The following is a 21,988-nucleotide window of genomic DNA, read 5'->3' as shown; positions in this document are numbered from 1 at the left end:
AATAAGATTAATGATGTAGTACACCTTCCTTCTTCTGATTCCTCTTCTTCTCCTTCTGTCTCATTATTTATCTCCCAGCAGCTCAACAAGCCGTCAGTTTTACTTCCATCACATAAGCTCTTGTTATTTTCCATCCTCGCTGCATCAAACTGAGGTGGGACCTTAACAAAAACACACACAGTTTGCATTAATACCATAAAGCCTAAACTGACTCTGAATCAGTGACACCATGTTGTTTGGGAAATGTTCCGTAATCAAAGTTGACAGAGTGAGAAAACCAGCACTGGGGGGTTTAGAGGTCACACTTGTATTGTGATGTACAGTATGGAGGTGTAACCTGACCTCAGTGTGTTTTGACTGCATGCTTTATATAGCTGCTCCTGAACACAACATGTCCATATGCTGCTGATAAACCGGCTCCTAGGGCCTCACAAAGACAACATCTCACCTCAGACGTGACCTTCAGGAACAATTACAGAGATGGAAGCGCCCCCCAGGTCATGCTGACTGACCTCTGTCCTCCCCCCGGCCTGCCCTCCAAGTTTACAGATGCTGAAAGATCATTTTCAGGTCATTATGATTAATGGAAAAACATTTGTGCTTTCCACATGAGCTACAAATGATCAGAAACAAACAACCCAGCAAATAAGTTTTACTTCACATAGCACATAGAGACTGTATGAGCTGTGAAAGAGACATGTTTGCAGGAAGAACAAGTTGGTGTTTTGAAAACCGAGCTCGCAAACGTGTAAAAAACAACTCATGGTTTTTAAGAGTGCAGAAACAATATGGTCGCAAGATGTTTGGTGGGGGGCGAGGGGGGCACTAGAGCTGCCGACATGCCCCTCGCTTGTTCTTCCCCTGGTTTTCTCACAGTAAAAAGAGGATGTGCGACATCTGGAAGCGCTCAGGGAGGCAGGACTGAAACCTCAACCCACCCACCCACCCCCCAACACCACCCCTTGTCGTTTCTCAGGGCACAAACATCAAAGCGGGGAGGGACGGGGTGGGGGGGATAATGTTTTCTCTCCTGAAAAGATGCCGCCGCTCCAGAGGACGGTGATGTGGATGATGAGGCAAAGACTGAGAGGAACAGAGCAGGACAAACTCACACTGAGCAGAAATATTGTAAAACCTCATCCAGATACATTAGTTAGTGCAGGTATTTGATGTTTAACATGATATAATATTACACATAGCCTATGGAAGAGACTGACGGCATTTTTCTGAGCTACCGTGTGTGGGAAAACTTCCCTTTTCTCATTTTATTTACTGTTCATCCTCTTAACCACACAGTCTTTTTAGTACCTGTTCAGATTAGGCTTTTAATGTGATGCACTTCCTGCTTAGAGAGAGGTTAACATGAACTGGCTTCAAGCTACAGAGAGTAAATATAGTGTGATACCTAATCTGAAAACCTAAACCTGGAAATAACAGCAGAAAAAAGGATGGTTCAGACTGTGTATTCAAGTTAAACTGAGCTTTTGCTTTCTGGTTCAACTAATCTCCCTCCCATTTCCTGTCTTCTTCTTCAGCTTCCATGACTAATTAAGACCAAAATCTAACTTTAAACTGAAGGCCTCAGTATGTTTGAGTGAGACATGTGATGTGAGCCGTTCTCACAGAGCGCTGGCTGGTGGATGTGAATGAGAGGACGAGCTCTGAACACCTGCTGCTGCTCTCAGGTCTCTTATTTAGTGGAAAGGTATTTCTCTTCCTCTGTGAAGCCCCCAGCACCTGATATTTACTCCACAGCGTCGAGGCCGACCTCCTCTGTTCCAGCTCTGCAGGCTCTCGCTGCCCCCCCACCCCGCAGTGAAACCATCTCGGCCACAAACTGTTTCCAGTCTCCTGAGGAGGTAATGAAGTGAGTGAGCACATTACAGCCTCACATACAACATTTTTATTGTAATTAAGTCTGCACTTTGTCTGAAATGTCCAATTATTTGTGTTGTCAATCAGCTATGAGGACCTGTTGAATATATATAACATAGCTTACTGTCTGTATCTAAACTACAGATAGATATAGATATACTATACATAGTTATGTCATGCATGTCATTATATGTATTTTTCATTTATTCATTATGACATTTATGTGATATATGTCAATAACAAATCTGTCATACAGATTTCACCAATAAAAATCTCCCATGTATACACATACATGTTTGGACGGGGTCATTCCTATGTTCCCACAGCCTTATGTTCCCACATTTCTAACTTTTGTTGTCACTGAAAATTAGGCCCTATGTTCCCACAGCCCTTTGGTCCCACCATTGGTTGGGTTTAGGCAATGAAGAAAAGAGTTGGTTAAGTTTAGTAAAAAAAGACCCGGTAGAGGCTGGACAGGCCAGATAGATAGAGTCCAGATAGGTAGAGAGAGTCCAGAGGGAACATAGGGCCTAATTTTGAGAAAAATCTTAGAACTGTGGGAACATAGGCACGCTCCCGTTTGGACATATCCATATCAAATCCCATTGACCTGTGTTAATATCATGTTAAAACACATACACACAGATTTAAAATGGATAAGAACATTCAAAAGAAAAAAAATCTTCTTTCCATATATGGCAACATCTTCCTGGATATAGAGACATAGGCTACAGCATCTCAATAAATTAAACAAATAGCCCCAACCAAGTATTGAGTGCATACAGATGGTCATACTTTTCAGAAGGCCAACATTTCCATATAAAAATGTTTTTTTTTAATTGGCCTTTTGTAATATTAAAATGAATGACACAGAATTTTAGGTCTTCATTAGATGTGAGCCATAATCATTACAGTTCAAAGAAATTAAATCAAGACATGAAATGTTTCATTCTGTGTGTAATGGTGTTACTGACATAAATAAACTTTTCCATGAAATTAATTTATTGAGATGCACCATATCATTTATTACATTTGATAAATAATGTTTATTATTGTAAAACTTTTGCTTTAACTCTTATAATTTATTTTACTGACATTTTTTTCCACTCATATAGCTGCAGCAGATTTTAATTTTTTCATTTCATGGTGACTTAAGTTATTTCAGTGACGGTGATTTTATTTATTTTGACGTTACATTTTTATTGGGCTCCCGCGCTCACTCACAGATGATCAGTGCTGCGGTTCCTGACAGTCCGGATGGATCCGTCTCTGATGTGATTTGCTGGACCCACCTACAGGAACAGGACTCTCTCGGAGCTTGGTTCCCTCCTCCTCCCTCCCCTCCTCTCTTCAGTCATCCCGCACGCTGCTGCGCACCGGAGAGAGCCGCAGCCTCCAGCCTCTTGCTCTCGGATAAGTGCAGCTTGCGCCACTTTCACGCTTTCGTTTCTCCAGACTTGGGAGTCAATGGGACCGGGGGACTGAGTCTGAGTCTGAGCCCCGCTGTTGCATCACTTCGCCCCGCAGCCGCAGCGATGGCCCGTTGCGCACACGGTTCGGTGCGCCTCCCGCTCCACGGATATTTACGCGTCGCGCTGCTGTGGCTGCTGCTGCAACTGGAAGCGCTCGCGCAGCACGGTAGGTCGCATGTTAAAGTTTATGGCTCAAATTACGGAGAAGACCAACCTGAATCATGTCCTAACTGTTTCCAAGTGGAGTCCAGCTGCTGGTTTCACCGCTCAGATAAAAAAAAAAAAAAAAAAAGTGCTCCTCATCCTCGTGACCCAGAGGAGTTTAAAGTAGAAGCAGATGTTTTAAAACAACCAGAGAGCTTTTCTAAGTCTTATTTCTGTGCATTAAAGACAGAAATTGGGACATGTTACCTGTGCACTGCAGCAGACTGAGAAGAGCTGGGCTGAGTTGGCCTGAGCTGCTGCATTCCCATCACTCAGCAGGTCCACAGTCAGTGAGATGGACTTCATGAGACACAAGGGAGACAGACACAAAGTTAGTTCAGCCAACTGTCTGTCCAGGTTCATTATCTCCTGCAGCAGTCAGCACATTGTCTCTGGGGGTTATTAAGCAGGAAAAGTGTGCAGATGAAAGTCCTGAACTCTACTACAGTGTGCAATGAGTTGACAAAGCAGCGAGGAGAGAAATAAAAACAACAGAAACCTCATGAAGAGCAGCTGTAATTAAAACAAGATCAGACGACAGACACAACACACTGTCTCTGCGTTGTTTTGTCAGAGTCCCCCTCCCATCATGCTCTCTGTCACTGCTGTCATGACATGTGTGGTCGTAAATCTGAAGGAGGATTGTAAAAAAAAGCTGCACAAAAAAACTTTATGGTTGTAGCGCAACAAAAACTTCAGTGAGATAAAAGAGCTAATTTGAAAACTGAGGCTTGTTCTCATTAGATCATACCACGCAGTAGTTGCCACCCTGTCTTCTCCATCGCGCCCACGTCTTTGTCTCCAGGTCGTACAACAACAGATCAAAGCACATGGTCGTAAACTTTAAGGCAGGCTGTCGTAAAGCTAAATGCTGGGGGTCCTTTAGCTCCAGGAGATGCTTTTCAATCAGATTATTCAAAAAATAATCTAATAGTTGTTGAGAAAAGCGTTAAGTCCTATAAATTCTTCCTCTAGCAGTTAAACTCCTTTAACCCTGTTGACCTTCCAATAAAAAGCTGCAAACTTTACTAGTAGCTATGTAAAATAACCTTTTGGAAAGCATCAACATATACCACTGTCAGATCAGAAACATTTAATGTGCATCAAAGATGAATATATTTTTGGTTTGGTCTTCAAAGATCAGCCATCAGCAGCTTCAGGACCAAACCTTCCGATCTCGGACCATGCTCTTTTATATCTGTCATCAGTGTTGGTGCCTCCTTTGACATAGTTTTACTGCTTGTTGCTTTTTTTTTTCCAAAGGAGGTTAAATCGAAAGCAACTGGACTTTGTTATTTGTCTAGGAAGACGTTTCACCTCTCATCCAAGAGGCTTCATCAGTTCATGTAGCATCTGACCAGGCTGGGACTGGTCCAACTATCTGGTGTTGAGACTAGTTGGACCAGTCCCAGCCTGGTCAGTTGCGTACATGAACTGATGAAGCCTCTTGGATGAGAGGTGAAACGTCTTCCTAGACAAATAACAAAGTCCAGTTGCTTTCGATTTAACCTCCTTTGAAATACTATGACCTGGAAAAATGAGAATATGCACCGGCTTACTGCTTGTTGCTGTTTCGTCAATGTGTCATGGACACACTGTAAACTGAGTCTTCAGTCTTTCCACAGTCTTCACTGTCAGACCGGGACAGCGAAGTCTGAACGATCTGGACTCTGGCGGTGTCATTCAGCCTGTGCAACTTCATATAGCGGGTTCAAACAAAGGAGTTGTCTGTTGTCACTTCGACCTCGTCTGTTTCTACCGCTGAGTGACGGCCCCTCTGGGAAAAAGACCTGTAACCTCAGTTATGTTAACACCACGCTCTCCCAAATTAATCTTCTTTCCTGAGAAACAACCCAGCACATCTGGGCCGCCGAGGGCCTCCTTCCCAGTGGGATCTCCCTCCACCCAGGGGCCGCTTCATTAGGTCACCCGCCCCCTCCTCCCCCGGGGCTCTGTAAACTCATTAAGCCGCCAATTGGGACAGTTTAGCCGGCAGCCGGGGTCCCAGTCCTCCTCCTCCTCCGTGAAAAGCTGGCTGTTTGGACAACCTGTGACCTCCCAGTCTCGTCAAGAGGAGCTTCCAGACGAGGTGTACACGCAGACAGGCCACCGTGTAAACAACAGCATTTGTTTTCAAAGGGGCTGTCTAGGTGAAGACCGGCCTGTAAGACCTTGTTTAGGCTCGGGATCACTGGCAGTAACTGCGCCCCGTCCATTCAAGGCTTTGACGGACTGGAGACATCCTAAATACCCTTCTGTGTTTGTTTTCCTTGACTTGACTCGACAACGTCAAAGAACAACTCGTACCTCTTTGTTCGGCCCCCCCTTGGTGACGACTTTGACCCATTTCGCTTCGCAGACGTGGTGGAGCTTTTCAGAATGTGTCAGTGTGGAAAACTGCATGTTCTGCTCAAGTAGTTTCCACCGGTTTGCTTCACCCCCCCCCCCCCCAGCTGCCGGCGGGTCTCTCATGCGCCATTGGCTTTGTCCTCCCCGGGGCGAGTTTAGAGAGGTGAGAGGCTCAAAGGAATGTCTGTTATTCTTAGCAATTTAGATAACCTCTGGGGGTGGAATGATCTTTCCAACTCGCCTCCTTAACGCCGATCGACACTTTAAAGAGCAGCCACACGCTCTTTTCCTGCTACAACCCCTTGTTGGAGCTCCTGAGGATCCTCGAGGTCTTTCATCTCCATCAGATGTGGTCCATCCATCTTCTTTGGGGTGCAACAACAAGAAATATCACCAAGCCTCAATGGTTAACTTTTATTTCCTGTGCTTTACAGATAGATCTCCAGATTTGGGTAAAAAAAAATGCATTGACATGGAAGATAGCACTGGAAAAAGCTATTGAGTGGACCTTGAGTTCATATTTAATAGTTCCTCAAATTACTGTCCCTGAGGTCAAGTACTCCGTTTAAATGAGGTCTTTTCCCCACAGTTCATCAATCCAAGGACATCAGACCTTTATCTGTTTCCCAAGACAAATTGAGTTGCTTTTGTTTTGTCTGTCCGGCTCACAGCAGGACACTGTCAAGACGTGATGTAATCATGACCTGAGGTTCTTTAGTTTTCATTTCCTCTCCATTAAACTGTTTTAGTTGGAAATATGGATTGTTCAGCGAAAGGAGAGCATCCAGGAAGATAAAAGCTCTCCAGAAGTGGGAAATCACTTAAGTGGGTCACAGTGGGGTCACACTCAGTGTCTTCATACAAAACAGAGAACATCTGCTCAATATTTGTGTGCAGAAAAGCAGCAAATGAGGAGAAAGAAATTCAGGCTGTTTTACACATTTGAACTTTTGCACATTATCTTGCAGTTTCATTGATCTTCCTCTTCTCTGGCCCTCAGCTCCAGAGTGTCAACCAGGAGGCCACCAGATTATGCGCAATCCCTACCGGAGCGTGGACTTCGACTCTACAGAGATCCAGAACACCGCCATCCAGGACCTGATCTGCGACCACTCTCTGTCACCGGGCTGGTACAGGTTCAGGATCAACAACAAGCCGGCAGAGATGCCCACCACCTGCGTCGAGGTGAGTTCTGCCAGAGAAGTGGCGTTATTCTTCCTCCATCTGACATCACCTCACAGAAACAGCATCAAACATCCTCTGCCCGTGCAGACATCCAGCACCCAGCAGGTGTAATGAGCACCTTCAGCCCAGCTGGAGGGTATAATAACCCCCCTCCCCGCAGGTAATGACTGTTTCTATCGACACCCTCCCACCTCTTGCAGATGAACCGCTGTGGCACCCAGGCTCCAGTGTGGCTGTCCCTGAGGGACACCTCCCTGCCGCGGCCCGGAGAGCTCCGCCAGCTCTCGGCCTGCGCCACCTGGCAGTTCTTCCACGGCAGCGCCAAAGACTGCTGCCTCTTCCGCATCCCCATCACGGTGAGGAACTGTGGCGACTTCATGGTCTACCACCTGCAGCCCACGCAGGGGTGCATGGGATACTGCGCTAAGGGTGAGTCGTTGTTGCATACTGCAAAAACTCAAAATCTTTCCAAGTATATTGGTCTTATTTCTTGTCAAAATGTCTCATTTGTGGTCAAAACTAGTCTCTTTCCACTTAAAGTAAGACTCATCACCTAAAAATCAACTTGTTTTTAGATCATTTTCACTTGTTTCAAACTAATTTTCACTTGAAATAAGTAGAAAATCTGCCAGTGAAAGCAAGTGCTTGTAATAAGAAAGAAAAACTTGCTCCACTATCAGATTATTTCAAGTGAAAATCTGCTTGAAAGAAGTAAAAAGTGTCTAAAAACTAGGTACTTTTTATGTGATGAGTCTTATTTTAAGTATAATGAGATTTGTTTTGACTAGAAATAAAACAAATATTCTTGGTAAGATTTTGAGTTTTTGCAGTGAAGATGGAATGAGGTGGTGCAGCTAGATAGATGATCTTCTTTCAGCCTAACATCGAAGAAACGTTTGTCATGTTGTAGCTGCCCCTGAATTGGGACCAAGGCATTGCCCCCCGGGCGAGGTGGAGGTCAACGGCCAATGCAAAGGTGAGACCATGCTGTTTATTTTGCACCTTTATCATCCACCGAAACACATCATTCACGTAGAGCTTGCAACTCTGTGTTCTCAGCTGCCATCCCGGCCCTCCCCTCCCGGCCGGTCATCACCCCGGAGCTGATCGGCCACAGCGTCCACCTCCGATGCTCCTTCGTCCCGCCGCCGTGGAGCCAGCCGCTGGGCTTCCAGGTGGTGTGGGCCCGACACATCGGCCACAGCATGAAGGCCGAAGTCAGGCAGGAATCCACGCTGAAGCCCTACTCTCTGGTGGAGATGGACGGCGTTCACTTCAGGCTCGGGGAAACGGTAATTCCTGCCAGATCGCGCGCTGACAGGGCACATGTGGAGCGTTTGACCCCTCGAGCGGGCAACGTAAGCCATGGATCACACTGACCCCCTTTTGCCTCGCAAAGCAAAAGCCGAGAGGCAACGTGTGTCACATCCCGTTAAGAGAAGGCAAGAGGAGGGCGGGGGAGTTAAATCAGTTGCAGGTTGGAGAAGCCTTGCTCCACATGCTTCCCATTTAGACCCTCCATTCAGATCCTCATAGTAAATTCTGGGGAAGTTATTTTTACACGGACACATGCACACGTATACAATGAAGCCATTTCTTGTGATGTCCTACATTGTTTCGCCGCTCCCACTCATGATGTTTGAGGTCGGGACCGTCACCGTCTCTCTGACAGAAGGGGAAATGCATCAGAGGAACCAGGAAGTACAAATCCAGCTGTTGCGAGGCGCACGCTTCACTGGAGGGAACAATATTTATGACCCAACTTCTCCTCTGCTGCTCAGCCACCAAACCAACCTGCTGACGACTCTCATTTCCTGCAGAAATCATTTGCTGCCATGAATAAATCTGAGTTATTAGATGTTGAAACAGAGCTGATGTCACTCTCTCTTGCTCGTACAGCTGTGGCCCACTGCGCGGCCATATTTGGACACCAGGCTTGTATTAGTTGTGTCTGGAACATGTTGCAGAGGGCTGGGCTCGCTCACGGGGCCCCCGACTTTAACACATGTTGATACTGCAGCTGAGTCGGGTCAAAGATCATCTCCTTTTTTTTTCCTCCCCTCTCTTACCCAGAGAGTGAGTAAAATGTTAGCGCTCTCCGAGCCGAGGATCAGAGGAGCGCCGCTGCACTGCGAGCTGCACGGGGAGATGTTTTGATAAATCGCAAATACAGTGTCAACTGTACGTTGTTAGTCTTTCTCCCGACCAATAATCACACACTGTAGGAATTCAACACGCCGGTTCATGTGGAAATATAAGCAAAAGCAGAGCAGAGCATGTGATGTTCTGGAGATAAAAAGGTTTTTGTTCCGCAATTACACAAAGAAGTCTCTGCACAGCTCTGCACAAAAGTTGATGTGGTGTCTCTGTTAGCTTTAGACTCATGTCATGTTTTGAGGAATGGCTCTGATTGGTTAAAAACGACATTTTTCTTTCCTTGTAGTTCTCCTGCAGCGTGTCGACCGTCAGAGCTAACTCCAGCAGCAACAGATCTCCGCCGAAGGAAAGTGAGAGTTTCTACGCTGGACTGAAGGTAAACACTCTTGTGCGATGTTTTAACTCCAGGATGAAAAGAGTTCCCCACCACCACCACCACCAACTCTTTACTCCCCTTTTTCTCCCCCCAGTTCTCTCCAGACTCGCTCCACATAGCGGAGAACACGAAGGAGCATGAGGTGACCGTCCACAGCACGGTGCCCATCCCCTGCTTCACCCCCGACCACGGCCACCAGTGTGCCGTCCCTCTGGCTCTGAGTGTCCACGACCCAGGTCAGAAAACACTCCTCAGGAAGTAACGTTTTAACAGTCCCCAAAGTTAAAACAAAGATGTACGGTGGCCCATTTTCATTACTGTGGCCCCTGTTCATCAACTCAAGACCCACTTTTTTAGTCTGTCTTTTAATTAAATTTAAGTTTAATCCAACAGTTGTTTCTTGTTTTATTATCTTAACTTACTTTAATTTTTATCTTACTTTAGATTACTTCAGCCCAGCTTTTATCTTAGTTTATTTTAAAGAGTTATCATTATCCACTTATTTATTGAGTCTTATTTATTTTCTTTTGTTTTGGCCTATGCATTTTATTTGATTCTATTTTACATTTTCTAATTTTATTCAATTTATTAGCTTTTCTTATTTTGTGTGAGTAGGCTTGTGTGGATGTGGGTGTGATTCTTTTTTTACTTTCTCTATGTTTTATCATTGACTGTAAAGCACTTTATAGTCTATACAAATAAAGTTATTATTATTATAACATCATGTTAGGTTGTGGAGAATCCTGAATCCTGAAACTCATCACATAATATCCCATAAATTGACCATTATTGGCAAGTTAATGGCCAAAGCACAAATTAAAGGAACTGAGTGTGTACATGAAGAGCCCAAACATCATTATTTAAATTATTAAAGAGGTCAGGTTTCCATCCTTCCAATTAAAAGTCCTCCTTCCTGTTATATCCCCTGTACCGTGCTCACACTTGTCCTGTACATCATCACATCAAAGCCGGCTCATAGCCTTCATCATGGTCCTGCAGGCAGCTGTTTGCCGTCCGTTGACACTAACTTACCCACCGTGTTGACATCCACAGACAGTCTGGGACACGAGGCCTCCAACGTGGCGCTGTCCGCCTGCCAGGTGGAGCTGCAGCCGAGTGCCTGCAGCGAAGGCAGCTGCGGCCGGGCCACGTTTTTCGTCACCGCCGTCACCGACTTCACGCGTGACGGGAACCGCCCCAGTCTGATCGGCGCGATGCCCGCGGCCAGCGCACCGCGACTCTGGAGGAGCTACGTCCCAATGTCAATGAAAGTGAGTCGAAGTGATGCTGCTGGGACAAACATGCACAACTGGTCTCTTCTCATTCATGTGAACTCTTATGTAGGACACGCACAGGTTACAGAGATCTGGGGACACAGAAATTATTACAGTGACACATGTTTATATGTGTGTTTGTGGCCCTAAACAATCTCATAAGAGCATTTATGCCATGAATCGGCCCTGCTGTGACACTTAACCCTCTTGCGGTATTAGCGCCAAAAACATCCACTAGGGGTCACTTTTTCCTCTTAATTTGACCATAACTTTCACTGTATTGCAGCAAATGGCATGATTTTTGCTGACAAACCTTATTTAGTGTGACTGCTGAGCAGTCACACTATTGTTCTTCTGTTTGGCCATTTTCTTCCGCCTTTTTACGGTCTTCTTCTAGTCCTTCATACTTTGTGCTATTTCAACAATTCATATATCAAAACGTGCAGCTTTTTCTGGACTTTATTGGCATTACTTTTCTCTTTTTAACTCTTTATACTTTTTAAAATATTTAACTTTTTAGATGTTGACAGTGTGCAGATCATTAACAGACAACAGTCTTCTTGACAACTCCACTGTAGTGTAGGGGTTAGGGTGGCTGCTTCCCAACCCCAAGGTCACTGGTTCAAATCCAAGGGAAGAACTCTTGTTATGTTATGTTGAATTCTGCTCTCCTCCACCGCCTTCAATTGGTTACAGGTGTTTGTTATCTCCTTGATTACTCATACCAGTTTGCAGCACATCATCACATTAGAATGAATGACAACAGTCTTGAAAGCAGTGTGCTCTCTGTAGCCGAGTGGCAGAGTAAAGGTTTAGTGATCATATGGTCATGGGTTCGATTCCTGCCTCAGTCATTTCACATCATTGCTTGACTTTTGATTCCAATTATTCAGCTGTCATTGGACAGTCTTTGATTCCTCATAGTATAAAGCTCATTGTATCAAAGGTTTTCTTTACCCCTCACATACTGTCTCTGTCTGTAGCCTAGTGGTTAGCTTGCTGGTCTGGAGACCTGAAGGTTGCTGGTTCAAATTTTGCCTCAACAACAATTATAGTGAATTATTTTCCCAGTCGTCATCTGTTGACTTCTGATAACTTGCTTCATGTTGAAACTGCTGCTCTCAGCCTGAAATTCACAGAAATTTTCATTCTAAGTCATTCAAGCTTGACTCTCAAGCTTTCTTGATGTTGACAGTGTGCAGATCATTAACAGACAACAGTCTCTGCAACTGTGAGTGCACTGTGGCCTAGAGGCAGAGTGGAAGTCTAATGACCATGAGGTTGTGGGTTCGATTCCGACCTTGGTCAAACATTTGTATGGTGATCACTGCTTGCACTATTTGCTAATTCTGCAACAGCGTTCAGTTGCTGTCAGCAGTCACACCATTTCCATTCTTGGAAATGCTTTTTCTAGTTTTACATACAATTTGAAAATATGATTTTGAAATTTTCAAAAGGTCAATATTACACTGTCGGCAAATTTACTACCCTTTAGCGGTATTAGTGGCTGTTTTCATCCACTAACTTTGACTGCTGTAAAAATATATCAGATAAATATTTTTTTCAAATTTTTTTGCATAAATCTGTTAATCAACTTCAGTCTTGATAAAAACTACAATTTCTTTTTTAAAAATTCAAAATTTTAACCCTTTGCATGCCATTTGAAAAAACAAAGTCACTTATATGGGAAAAAATACACACAAAATGTGCTATTTTCAATATAAAAAGTGATTGGACAAAGAACATTTTTTTCATGCTATCACAGTCTTGGACATGTCTTAGATTAGTAACATCAATGACTTTTATGCATATTTAGTTTTCGTGCAGCAACAGATTTTCTAAAAAAAATCCTTAGTGGCTGTTTTTGCCCCATTGACTCCCATTATAACCACATGTTTTGAATGCAGAGACATGACACTATATATAAATATAATTTTTTACAGTCAGGGTGATCAACCCTGTTCAGAAGGGATCAAATTAGGTAATTTTGCTGTTGATCACCTGGTTCACCCATTTACCCATTACATAGGCCTGTTGTATTACTAGCCTAGTTTCTGTATCTGTATAATAGTGTTTATGAGCATATTTGTGTGTGTGTGTGTGTGTGTGTGTGTGTGTGTGTGTGTGTGTGTGTGTGTGTGTGTGTGTGTGTGTGTGTGTGTGTGTGTGTGTGTGTGTGTGTGTGTGTGTGTGTGTGTGTGTGTGTGTGTGTGTGTGAAGTTCTGAGTGCCAAGGCTCCTCTTCTCAAGATCAAAAGGCCACCTGGCCAGCAGTTGCATAATCACACTTACACTTTGTTTTTGTTTACTGTATGTAGACTCTTTGTAGTTCTGAGAGCTGGGGTGCATGTTTTGATTTTTTTGCTGTATCAAGGTCGGTGCACAAAGGTCACACACCTAATTGAACATACACTTCTGAGGTCAGTCCTGCAGTTACATACCCTCTATTTTAACCCTGTACTCTCCACCCAACTCTCACACACACACACACACACACACACACACACACACACACACACACACACACACACACACACACACACACACACACACACACACACACACACAAATATGCTCATAAACACTATTATACATACAGAAACTAGGCTAGTAATACAACAGGCCTATGTAATGGGTAAATGGGTGAACCAGGTGATCAACAGCAAAATTACCTAATTTGATCCCTTCCGAACAGGGTTGATCACCCTGACTGTAAAAATTATATTTATATATAGTGTCATGTCTCTGCATTCAAAAAATGTGTTTATAATGGGAGTCAATGGGGCAAAAACAGCCACTAAGGATTTTTTTTTAGAAAATCTGTTGCTGCACGAAAACTAAATATGCATAAAAGTCATTGATGTTACTAATCTAAGACATGTCCAAGACTGTGATAGCATGAAAAAAAATGTCTTTGTCCAATCACTTTTTATATTGAAAATAGCACATTTTGTGTGTATTTTTTCCCATATCAGTGACTTTGTTTTTTCAATTGGCATTCAAAGGGTTAAAATGTTGAATTAAAAAATTTTTTTTAGTAGTTTTGATCAAGACTGAAGTTGATTAACAGATTTATGCAAAAAAAATTGAAAAAAATATTTATCTGATATATTTTTACAGCAGTCAAAGTTAGTGGCTGAAAACAGCCACCAATACCGCAAAAGGAAGTTTTTTTGAAAATCTGTTGCTGCACAAAAACTAAATATGCATCAAAACCAATTATGTAACTAATCTTTGACATATCCAAGACTGTGATAGCATGAAAAAAATGTTCTTTGTCCAATCACTTTTTATATTGAAAATAGCTCATTTTGTGTGTATTTTTTCCCATATCAGTGACTTTGTTTTTTCAAATGGCATGCAAAGGGTTAAAAATTTTAATTTTTAAAAAAAAAAATTGTAGTTTTTATCAAGACTGAAGTTGATTAACAGATTTATGCAAAAAAATTTGAAAAAAATATTTATCTGATATATTTTTACAGCAGTCAAAGTTAGTGGATGAAAACAGCCACTAATACCGCTAAAGGAACGTTTTTTTAACGCTGTATGAGGGTTAATGAGGTTCAAGAGATCCATTCCTGGAAGTCTGAGAAGACTACATGAAACTGTGTTCTATGAAAATTATTTTTTGGATTCATTTAGCATTCAAAAAAATTGTCGCTGAGAACAATACAGGGGTCCTTGGGAGATGACCAATAGTTTTCTAGGCTCTTTCATTAGATAAAGGTTGTTTCTGGGGGCCCAGGAGCTCTCCAAAGGTAATGCTGCTGGATGGATTGTTGATATTAGGGTCCTGGACTCCTTGAGCTTGTCCAACAAATCTTTGAGGAGCTTCCAGCTCTTGAATGAGGGCACTAGGGTCCAAAAACAAATAATCAGAGTGATATAATAACCTAAATCTGACTGTAATTAGAGATTATTAGAAAGACTTCAGTAAGTACAGGTGTCTCCTTCGCTCTGTGTACATATACACACAGTTATGCAGCAGTTTATGAAGTTGGAGGGGAGGGCCTGAAGTGTGCCTGTGTGATGGTTTGACATGATGTTTGAGCAGCGCTGCTCTAACTGCTCATTAGCCGCGTCCACACAGGTTATATAAGACGTGATGTCAGCCCTGCAGACATGGTGTCTCTGATGAGGAGTTCTCCCATCTGGGTTTGGTGAAAACATCAAAGCTCAAGGTCAAAGGTCACAGGGCGGGAGCGCCTTCATCTCTGTTCTCTTCACCTCTGCCCCCAGGTCACGGTCCAGGACGTTCCCACTTCCATCTGCTACTCTCTGACTGACCCGCATGTCATAACCCTGGATGGCAGGTAAATTCCCTCCTTTATCGGTTGTTAAAGGGATAGTTCACCCAAAATTCAAATTTCACTCATCTCATATCTACTCACCCTCATGTCGACTAAGAGCTGTGAGAAGTTTCAGAGTTATCCGTGCCTTCTCTGAGTTACAGGGGGTCCGTGCAGCAGTATTTGTCCATATAATGGTTGTGAATGGATACCAACTTTCTTCGTCCAAAAAGACACACCAAAAAACATCCAAATACCTCCATACTGCTTCGTCTGTTATGTCCCTCTTGTATTGAAGCCCTGACATGAGAAATTGTTCCGCCGGTCAGTGCAAATCACGTGAGATTTGTGAACCGAGACACTGGGAGCTTCCGCTACAAAACAAGCTTAAAATATAGACTTGTTTAATTTTTTTCGGAACAATTTCTCATGTTGGGGCTTCAATACAAGAGGGACATTACAGACGAGCAGTATGGAGGTATTTGGATGTTTTTTGGTGAGTCTTTTTGGACGAAGAAAGTTGGTATCCATTCACAACCATTATATGGACAAATACTGCTGCGCGGAGGACTCTAGAAATTCTCACAGCTCTTAGTCGACATGAGGGTGAGTAGATATGAGATGAGTGAAATTTGAATTTTGGGTGAACTATCCCTTTAAGTGATGGTTCAGACTCCATATATCATCTTCCTGTGATGTTTCAACTGTCACGTCCCCTGTGCAGACGTTATGAAAACCACCAGACCGGCACCTTCGTCCTGTACCGGAGCCTCGTCAGGGACTTCGAGGTGCACTCCCGCCAGTGGGACTGCGGCAGCCGACACTACGCCGTCGCGTGCAACTGCGGCGTGGCGGTGCGCGAGGGGAACGAGGTCGCGGTCTTCGACATGTGCAACGGTCAGCCGCAGGAGACCAGGCCGCAGCTCAGCCTGAAGAACCTCGGCGACAGGGAGGGCGGCCGGGTCAGGGTCCTGGAGTCGCACCAGGGGAAGAAGGTCACCGTAGGTATCCGAACATTTTGAAACTGCCGCAGATTTTGTTTGAAGCATCACAAAATGTTGCAGCTCTGCTGTTTGAAGTTGAACACTTTTATTATAACTTCTCCTCTTGTAGTTGATCTTTCCGTCCGGGGCCTTTGTCAGGGCCGATGTTGGCGACTGGGGGATGAGTCTGTCGGTCCGGGCGCCCAGCGTTGACTACGGCAACACGCAAGGCCTCTGCGGCACCTTCGACCGCAACGGCAACAATGACTTCCACAGCTCTGACGGCAGCTCCGATGACCTGCATCGCTTCATTGAGGACTGGAGGTCGGTCACTTTGTTTTATTTTAATTCCAACTTCACATTAAAGGAGACATATAGTGCCCCTTTTTTACAAATTAAAATAGTTCCCAGGTGTCTGTGACATGCTTCGGGCAAAATCCCCCAAGGATCAAACATCACAGCTCTTTTCATCCTCTCTAAACAGCCCTGTTCAGAACGGTTGGTTTCAGTGCCTGTCCCTTTAAATGCAAATGAACCACTGCTTGCCCCGCCCCTTCTACCAGTCCCAGGTAGGAGTGGTGTTATGCAAATTTGAAAGCTAGTGACATCACTGTATGTCAACTAAGGGAACAGCTCGTAAAACCATGTGGATTTCAACCTACAGAGCCTGAAAATTAAAGATTATTTTTGTCAATTCTCACATTTTGGGGGCCGAAAGGCAAGACAAACACTTAAATATATGTTAAAGAGCCTTCAAAAAGTGATATTTCCATAATATGACCCCTTTAAGTCTCTACAAAGCTGTTTGTTTCAGTGGTTTTTCCATCTCTTGTGTGTGGTAGGATAGCTCCAGGTGAGAGTTTGTTCGACAGGACGCCTCCTGGGACGACGCAGGAGCTCAGGAGGCCGTTCTGTCAGTGCCAGCAAGGATACAGCACTTCTCATCACGCTGGCCGGGGGATGAGGAACCTGTACAATCCTTCCGCTCACTCCGACTGCATCTCCTACGACAATGTGGATTACACATCTGTGTTCCCCTCCATGGACACGACAGTGGAATACATCAAGAGTCCAGAGAGGGAGGAGAGCATCCTGGATATGTCTGCCTTTAACAGCCACCCTCTGGAGAGGAGGCACACCCGGTCCCACCGCGAGGACGACTCGGCGGGCGACGGCGACCCTGAACTGGACGGCGCGTTCCGGGAGGATCATCTGCTTTCCGTTGACAGGCAGAGGAGACAGGCGTCATTTGAGTTTCAGCCCGTCTTCGCTGCTCAAAGCCTCCGTCAGGCCGATCTGGAGAATTTGGCTTACTTCTTCCCCGAGGATCACCTGGCAGAGGCCCGACCGGAGGCGCAGCCCCGGTGGCCCACGCCGAGCGGCCTCACCTCGGCCAAGGCCCTGGAGGTGTGCCAGATGGCTTTGGCCAACTCCACCGTCGGCGCGGTGTGCCGGGGGCTGCTGGGACGGCGCCTGGACGAGGCGGTGGATCTCTGCATCCTGGACCTGCAGCTCAAAGACGACCTGGGCTGGGAGGAGGCGCTGCTGCCGTACCTGGAGAACGAGTGCGAGAGGCGACTGCTGGACAACCGGACCCAGAGAGCCCTGGAGGCGTCGGGTCCTCCGGGAGCGACCGGGGAGGTGACGATGGCGCTGCGCTGCCCCAACTTCTGCAACGGGAACGGGGAGTGCACCGAGTGGGGCTGCCAGTGTTACCCCGGCCACAGCTTCTACGACTGCAGCCTGGCCATCAGTGAGTACAAACACACTCTATCTGATTATTATCATTATAAAAAATAATCTTGATTTAAGGGATAGTTCAACATTTTGCCAAATTGGCCCACTGCCATAATCCCTATAGTCATAGCAGTAGCTTCGTTACCTTTAATTGTCGGTGGAGCAGAGCTGTAAGCTGCTCAGAGCTACGCTACAGAGGCTAATGGGATTTCTTGCTTTCCCTCATCAAATACACAATCCAAAAACTCCAAAACACTCTGGTGGACAAGTTGTGACCTGCACATTCACCACGCTATGAGATAATGACAGAACGTTACCAGACAGAGTTGTTTTTGAGGCAAATGACTGCTGAGACTGCTTGCTGAAAAACTGTCCCTGAAGGCAACGCAGCATCAGCAGTTTTGCATGAATTTACCTCTAAAACAACTCTGTCTCGAAACATTCCGTTATTATCTCATAGCGTGGTGAATGTGCAGGTCACAACTTGTCCACCAGAGGCTTTTGGAGTTGTTGGATTGTGTATTTGATGAGTTTGATGAGGGAAAATAGCTTGCACCGACAATTAAAGGTAACAAACCTACTGCTATGACTATAGCGATTATGGCAATGGGCCAATTTGCCAATATGTTGAACTATCCCTTTAACACTCTCTCCTCTGACAGGCCAGCCGGTGGAGATCACAGATCTGGAGAACGGTGGACTATGCGACATCAGATCCTTTGACTGTCGCAACGTTCGAGTCTTCGGCCTCGGCTTCATCGACTCCTCCGACCTCAGCTGCCACGCCACCCGGCTGAAGGTGACGAACAGGAACACATATGTCCTTTTATTTTCAAATATATTTCCTCTAAACTTCAATGATCTATCTCTCTCCACAGCACATGAACGGGGTTTGGGTCGCGGGAGAAAAACAACGAACCAAAGCCACCTTCCTCAGCTCCAGAGCTCTGGACTGCGCCGTCCCGTCTCTGAGCAACACCGCCGTCAACACGGAGGACTTCATGATGGACGACAAACCGTACGCTCGCTGGGAGATTAAGGTGAAGCCTCCTTTCATATTTGCATCTAATTAATGCGTCTTTTGCTGGTTGCTACATCCACCCAAACTTTCACCGTCTCACCAGGTTGTTGTTGTTTCTTTTCCAAAAATAACAATTTAACCCTCCTGCTGTCCTCCTGGGTCAAGGAAGGAAGGATGAAAGGAAGAAAGGAAGGAAGGAAGGAATGATAAAGGGAAAGAAGGAAGGAAGGAAGGAAGGAAGGAAGGAAGGAAGGAAGGAAGGATAAAGGGAAAGAAGGAAGGAAGGAAGGAAGGATAAAGGGAAAGAAGGAAGGAAGGAAGGAAGGAAGGAAGGAAGGAAGGAAGGAAGGAAGGAAGGAAGGAAGGAAGGAAGGATAAAGGGATAGAAGGAAGGAAGGAAGGATAAAGGGATAGAAGGAAGGAAGGAAGGAAGGACAAAGGGAAGGAAGGAAGGAAGGAAGGAAGGAAGGAAGGAAGGAAGGAAGGAAGGATAAAGGGATAGAAGGAAGGAAGGAAGGAAGGAAGGAAGGAAGGAAGGAAGGAAGGAAGGAAGGAAGGAAGGATAAAGAGATAGAAGGAAGGAAGGAAGGACGAAGGGAGAGATAGAAGGAAGGAAGGAAGGACGAAGGGAAAGAAAGAAGGAAGGAAGGAAGGACAAAGGGAAAGAAGGAAGGAAGGAAGGAAGGATAAAGGGAAAGAAGGAAGGAAGGAAGGATAAAGGGATAGAAGGAAGGAAGGAAGGATAAAGGGATAGAAGGAAGGAAGGAAGGAAGGAAGGAAGGAAGGACAAAGGGAAAGAAGGAAGGAAGGAAGGAAGGAAGGAAGGATAAAGGGAAAGAAGGAAGGAAGGAAGGAAGGAAGGAAGGACGGACGGAAAGAAAGAAGGAAGGAAGGATAAAGGGAAAGAAAGAAGGAAGGAAGGAAGGAAGGAAGGAAGGAAAAAGGGAATGATGGGAGGAAAGAAGGAAGGGAAAAAGGAAGGAAAGATAGAGGGAGGGAGGGAACAGATTGGGTCAAAAAAGAAGGAAGAAGTAAGGACGAAGGGAAGGAAGGGAGGGAGGCAAAAAGGATTGTGGAAAGAAAGATGGAGGGAGGGACAGGGTTCCTACAAGTTTCTTAAAGTTAAATTTAAGACTATTTAATACCTTTTTAAGACCATTTATACATGAAATTAAGACTTTAGTCGGCCTGTTTTACAGCCATATCGGCAAAGAAGAAAAATGAAATTCTTGAATTTCACAGTGTGCGTTTATTTGAAAAACAGTTCACAGTAACCGTGCAAATGAACAGGGGGTCTTCATAAATGAAGTCTGCAGTGACGTATCTATATATCAGGGATGTGATTGGCCAAGGACAAAAAAGCAGGAAATTATACGGACCCATAGCGCGACATGGCAACAGTGCAGCCATTACACACAATGACATAATTTTGACACTTTATATTAAACAATTAATTTAAGGAGAAAAAAAACCCTCAAAAACAGCATGTCAATCAATAGGTGCAGATATTATTACAGTGTGTGTTGTGAATATCGCACACACTGTGACATAAACTTCATCATTTTGATCATTCAATGTGTCTTAGAGCGAGAGAGACAGGAGAGAGAGCCAGTTATGACAGGTGGAATTAGCACTTGATATTTAACTTATTTAAAAGGAAAACAAACATGCAGTAGCCTACTTAGCTCCATTTTAATAATTAATGATGGAAAAAGAGTTCTTGAACCATTGAGACCTTCCAGCCAGATGTGTGGTACATGTCTAATAGCCTATTTTTTGTAGCTGCTTAAGTAAATAATCATTTTTAAAAAGCAGATTTAGTACTGACTGAGGTTCCTATCATTGTAATGGCAAGAACGGCTGGAGTGTATGAAACTTAAACTGAACTCAGAACTGGTCTAGTGGGGAGCTGTGGCTGCAGAGCCCCCTCAGCAGGTAGCACACGCACGCACACACGCACACACACCTGTTGCTGCGCTGTCTCTCTCTGTCCCTCGGCTCTCTAGACTGTTCTTTTGGGCTCTATAAGTAGAATAGACGGCTTAACCCGTCCGGACGCGCTGGTTCGAGCCGGGCTTTTCTTTTCTTTTTTTTTTTTAACGGGTTCGGACATAGAATTAATGCTCGTCGAAACACATTAACGTCAGCGCGTCACGTGCAGCACCACGCCGCTCCAACAAACACTACCGCGGCAAAAAAAAAAGAGAGAGAGAAAACTACCGACTACCGCCGCTACGTCTTCTTGTTACTGCTCCGTGGTCGGGGCAACATCAACACCTATGGCTGTGTGGGTTAAATGGTGGATAATGGCGGTCCGGCGGTCCACCGGTCCCCACCCCCCCCACACCCCCTCTCAAAAAAAAAAAGAAGCGGATTTGCATGATTTACGAGGGTCGCATTTTCATGTCTAAAAATCCGGATTTCCGGATAAATCCGGAAAAATCACATCCCTGATATATATATTGCAGTGCGGTCGAAATGATTAGTTCCGCCTCTCTGTATTTACATTATTTTTTATTAAATATTCGCGATTGACAAATAAAAACTTAAAAATAGAGAGAAGTTACAAACAGCACAATTTTTAAGACCCAAATATAAAAATTCAAGACTTTTTCAAGACTTTTTAAGGTATTATTTTCAAATTTGAAATTCAATGCTTTTAAGACTTTTTAAGACCCCGCGGGAACCCTGGAGGGAACAGACCAGGACAACTGGATCAAAAGAGGAAGGAAGAAGAAGTAAGGACGAAGGGAAGGAAGGAAGGAAAGAAGCAAGGGAAAAACGACTGTGGAAAGAAGGAAGGGATAAAGGAAGGAAGGAAAGATGGAGGAAGTGAACAAATCTAATTAATCCTCTTCATCCTCATTGTTCCATCAGGTGACCAACGACGGGTCCCAGTACAGCCAGGCCAAGGTGCTGACCATCTACGACGGCGTTTGTCAGGTCTGCGAGGCCTCGCGCTCAGGACTCTGTAAGTTAAAGGTAACTCACACGGAAAAGTGAACAGTGCTCTTCTCTTTTAATCCATTTGTTTTTTTGAAGACAGAGATTAGAACTCAGGTTGGAC

The 21,988-nt window shown here is 44.7% G+C and overlaps 1 protein-coding gene across 1 annotated transcript in view; it reads left to right on the top strand.

The window, feature by feature from the left end:
* The first annotated feature begins 3,118 nt into the window (after positions 1-3,118).
* The window catches only part of LOC310998173 (von Willebrand factor D and EGF domain-containing protein), a 36,869-nt gene continuing 17,999 nt past the window's right edge, over positions 3,119-21,988 (top strand). Inside the window, exons 1-15 of the mRNA XM_083988104.1 lie at positions 3,119-3,513; positions 6,901-7,085; positions 7,286-7,514; positions 7,996-8,061; positions 8,145-8,377; positions 9,529-9,618; positions 9,713-9,854; positions 10,672-10,889; positions 15,131-15,204; positions 15,905-16,181; positions 16,294-16,487; positions 17,006-17,916; positions 18,563-18,699; positions 18,779-18,940; positions 21,799-21,903. Coding sequence (XP_083844230.1) covers positions 3,411-3,513; positions 6,901-7,085; positions 7,286-7,514; positions 7,996-8,061; positions 8,145-8,377; positions 9,529-9,618; positions 9,713-9,854; positions 10,672-10,889; positions 15,131-15,204; positions 15,905-16,181; positions 16,294-16,487; positions 17,006-17,916; positions 18,563-18,699; positions 18,779-18,940; positions 21,799-21,903 — 3,126 coding nt within the window. The 5' untranslated portion in view covers positions 3,119-3,410. The remainder of the gene's footprint in view (positions 3,514-6,900; positions 7,086-7,285; positions 7,515-7,995; positions 8,062-8,144; positions 8,378-9,528; positions 9,619-9,712; positions 9,855-10,671; positions 10,890-15,130; positions 15,205-15,904; positions 16,182-16,293; positions 16,488-17,005; positions 17,917-18,562; positions 18,700-18,778; positions 18,941-21,798; positions 21,904-21,988) is intronic.

The sequence above is a fragment of the Trachurus trachurus genome, assembly GCF_905171665.1.
Source record: "Trachurus trachurus genome assembly, chromosome: 2".
Classification (NCBI taxonomy): Eukaryota; Metazoa; Chordata; class Actinopteri; order Carangiformes; family Carangidae; genus Trachurus; species Trachurus trachurus.
The sequence above is the reverse complement of the archived record's forward strand: the minus strand, read 5'-3'. Positions and strand labels throughout refer to the sequence as shown.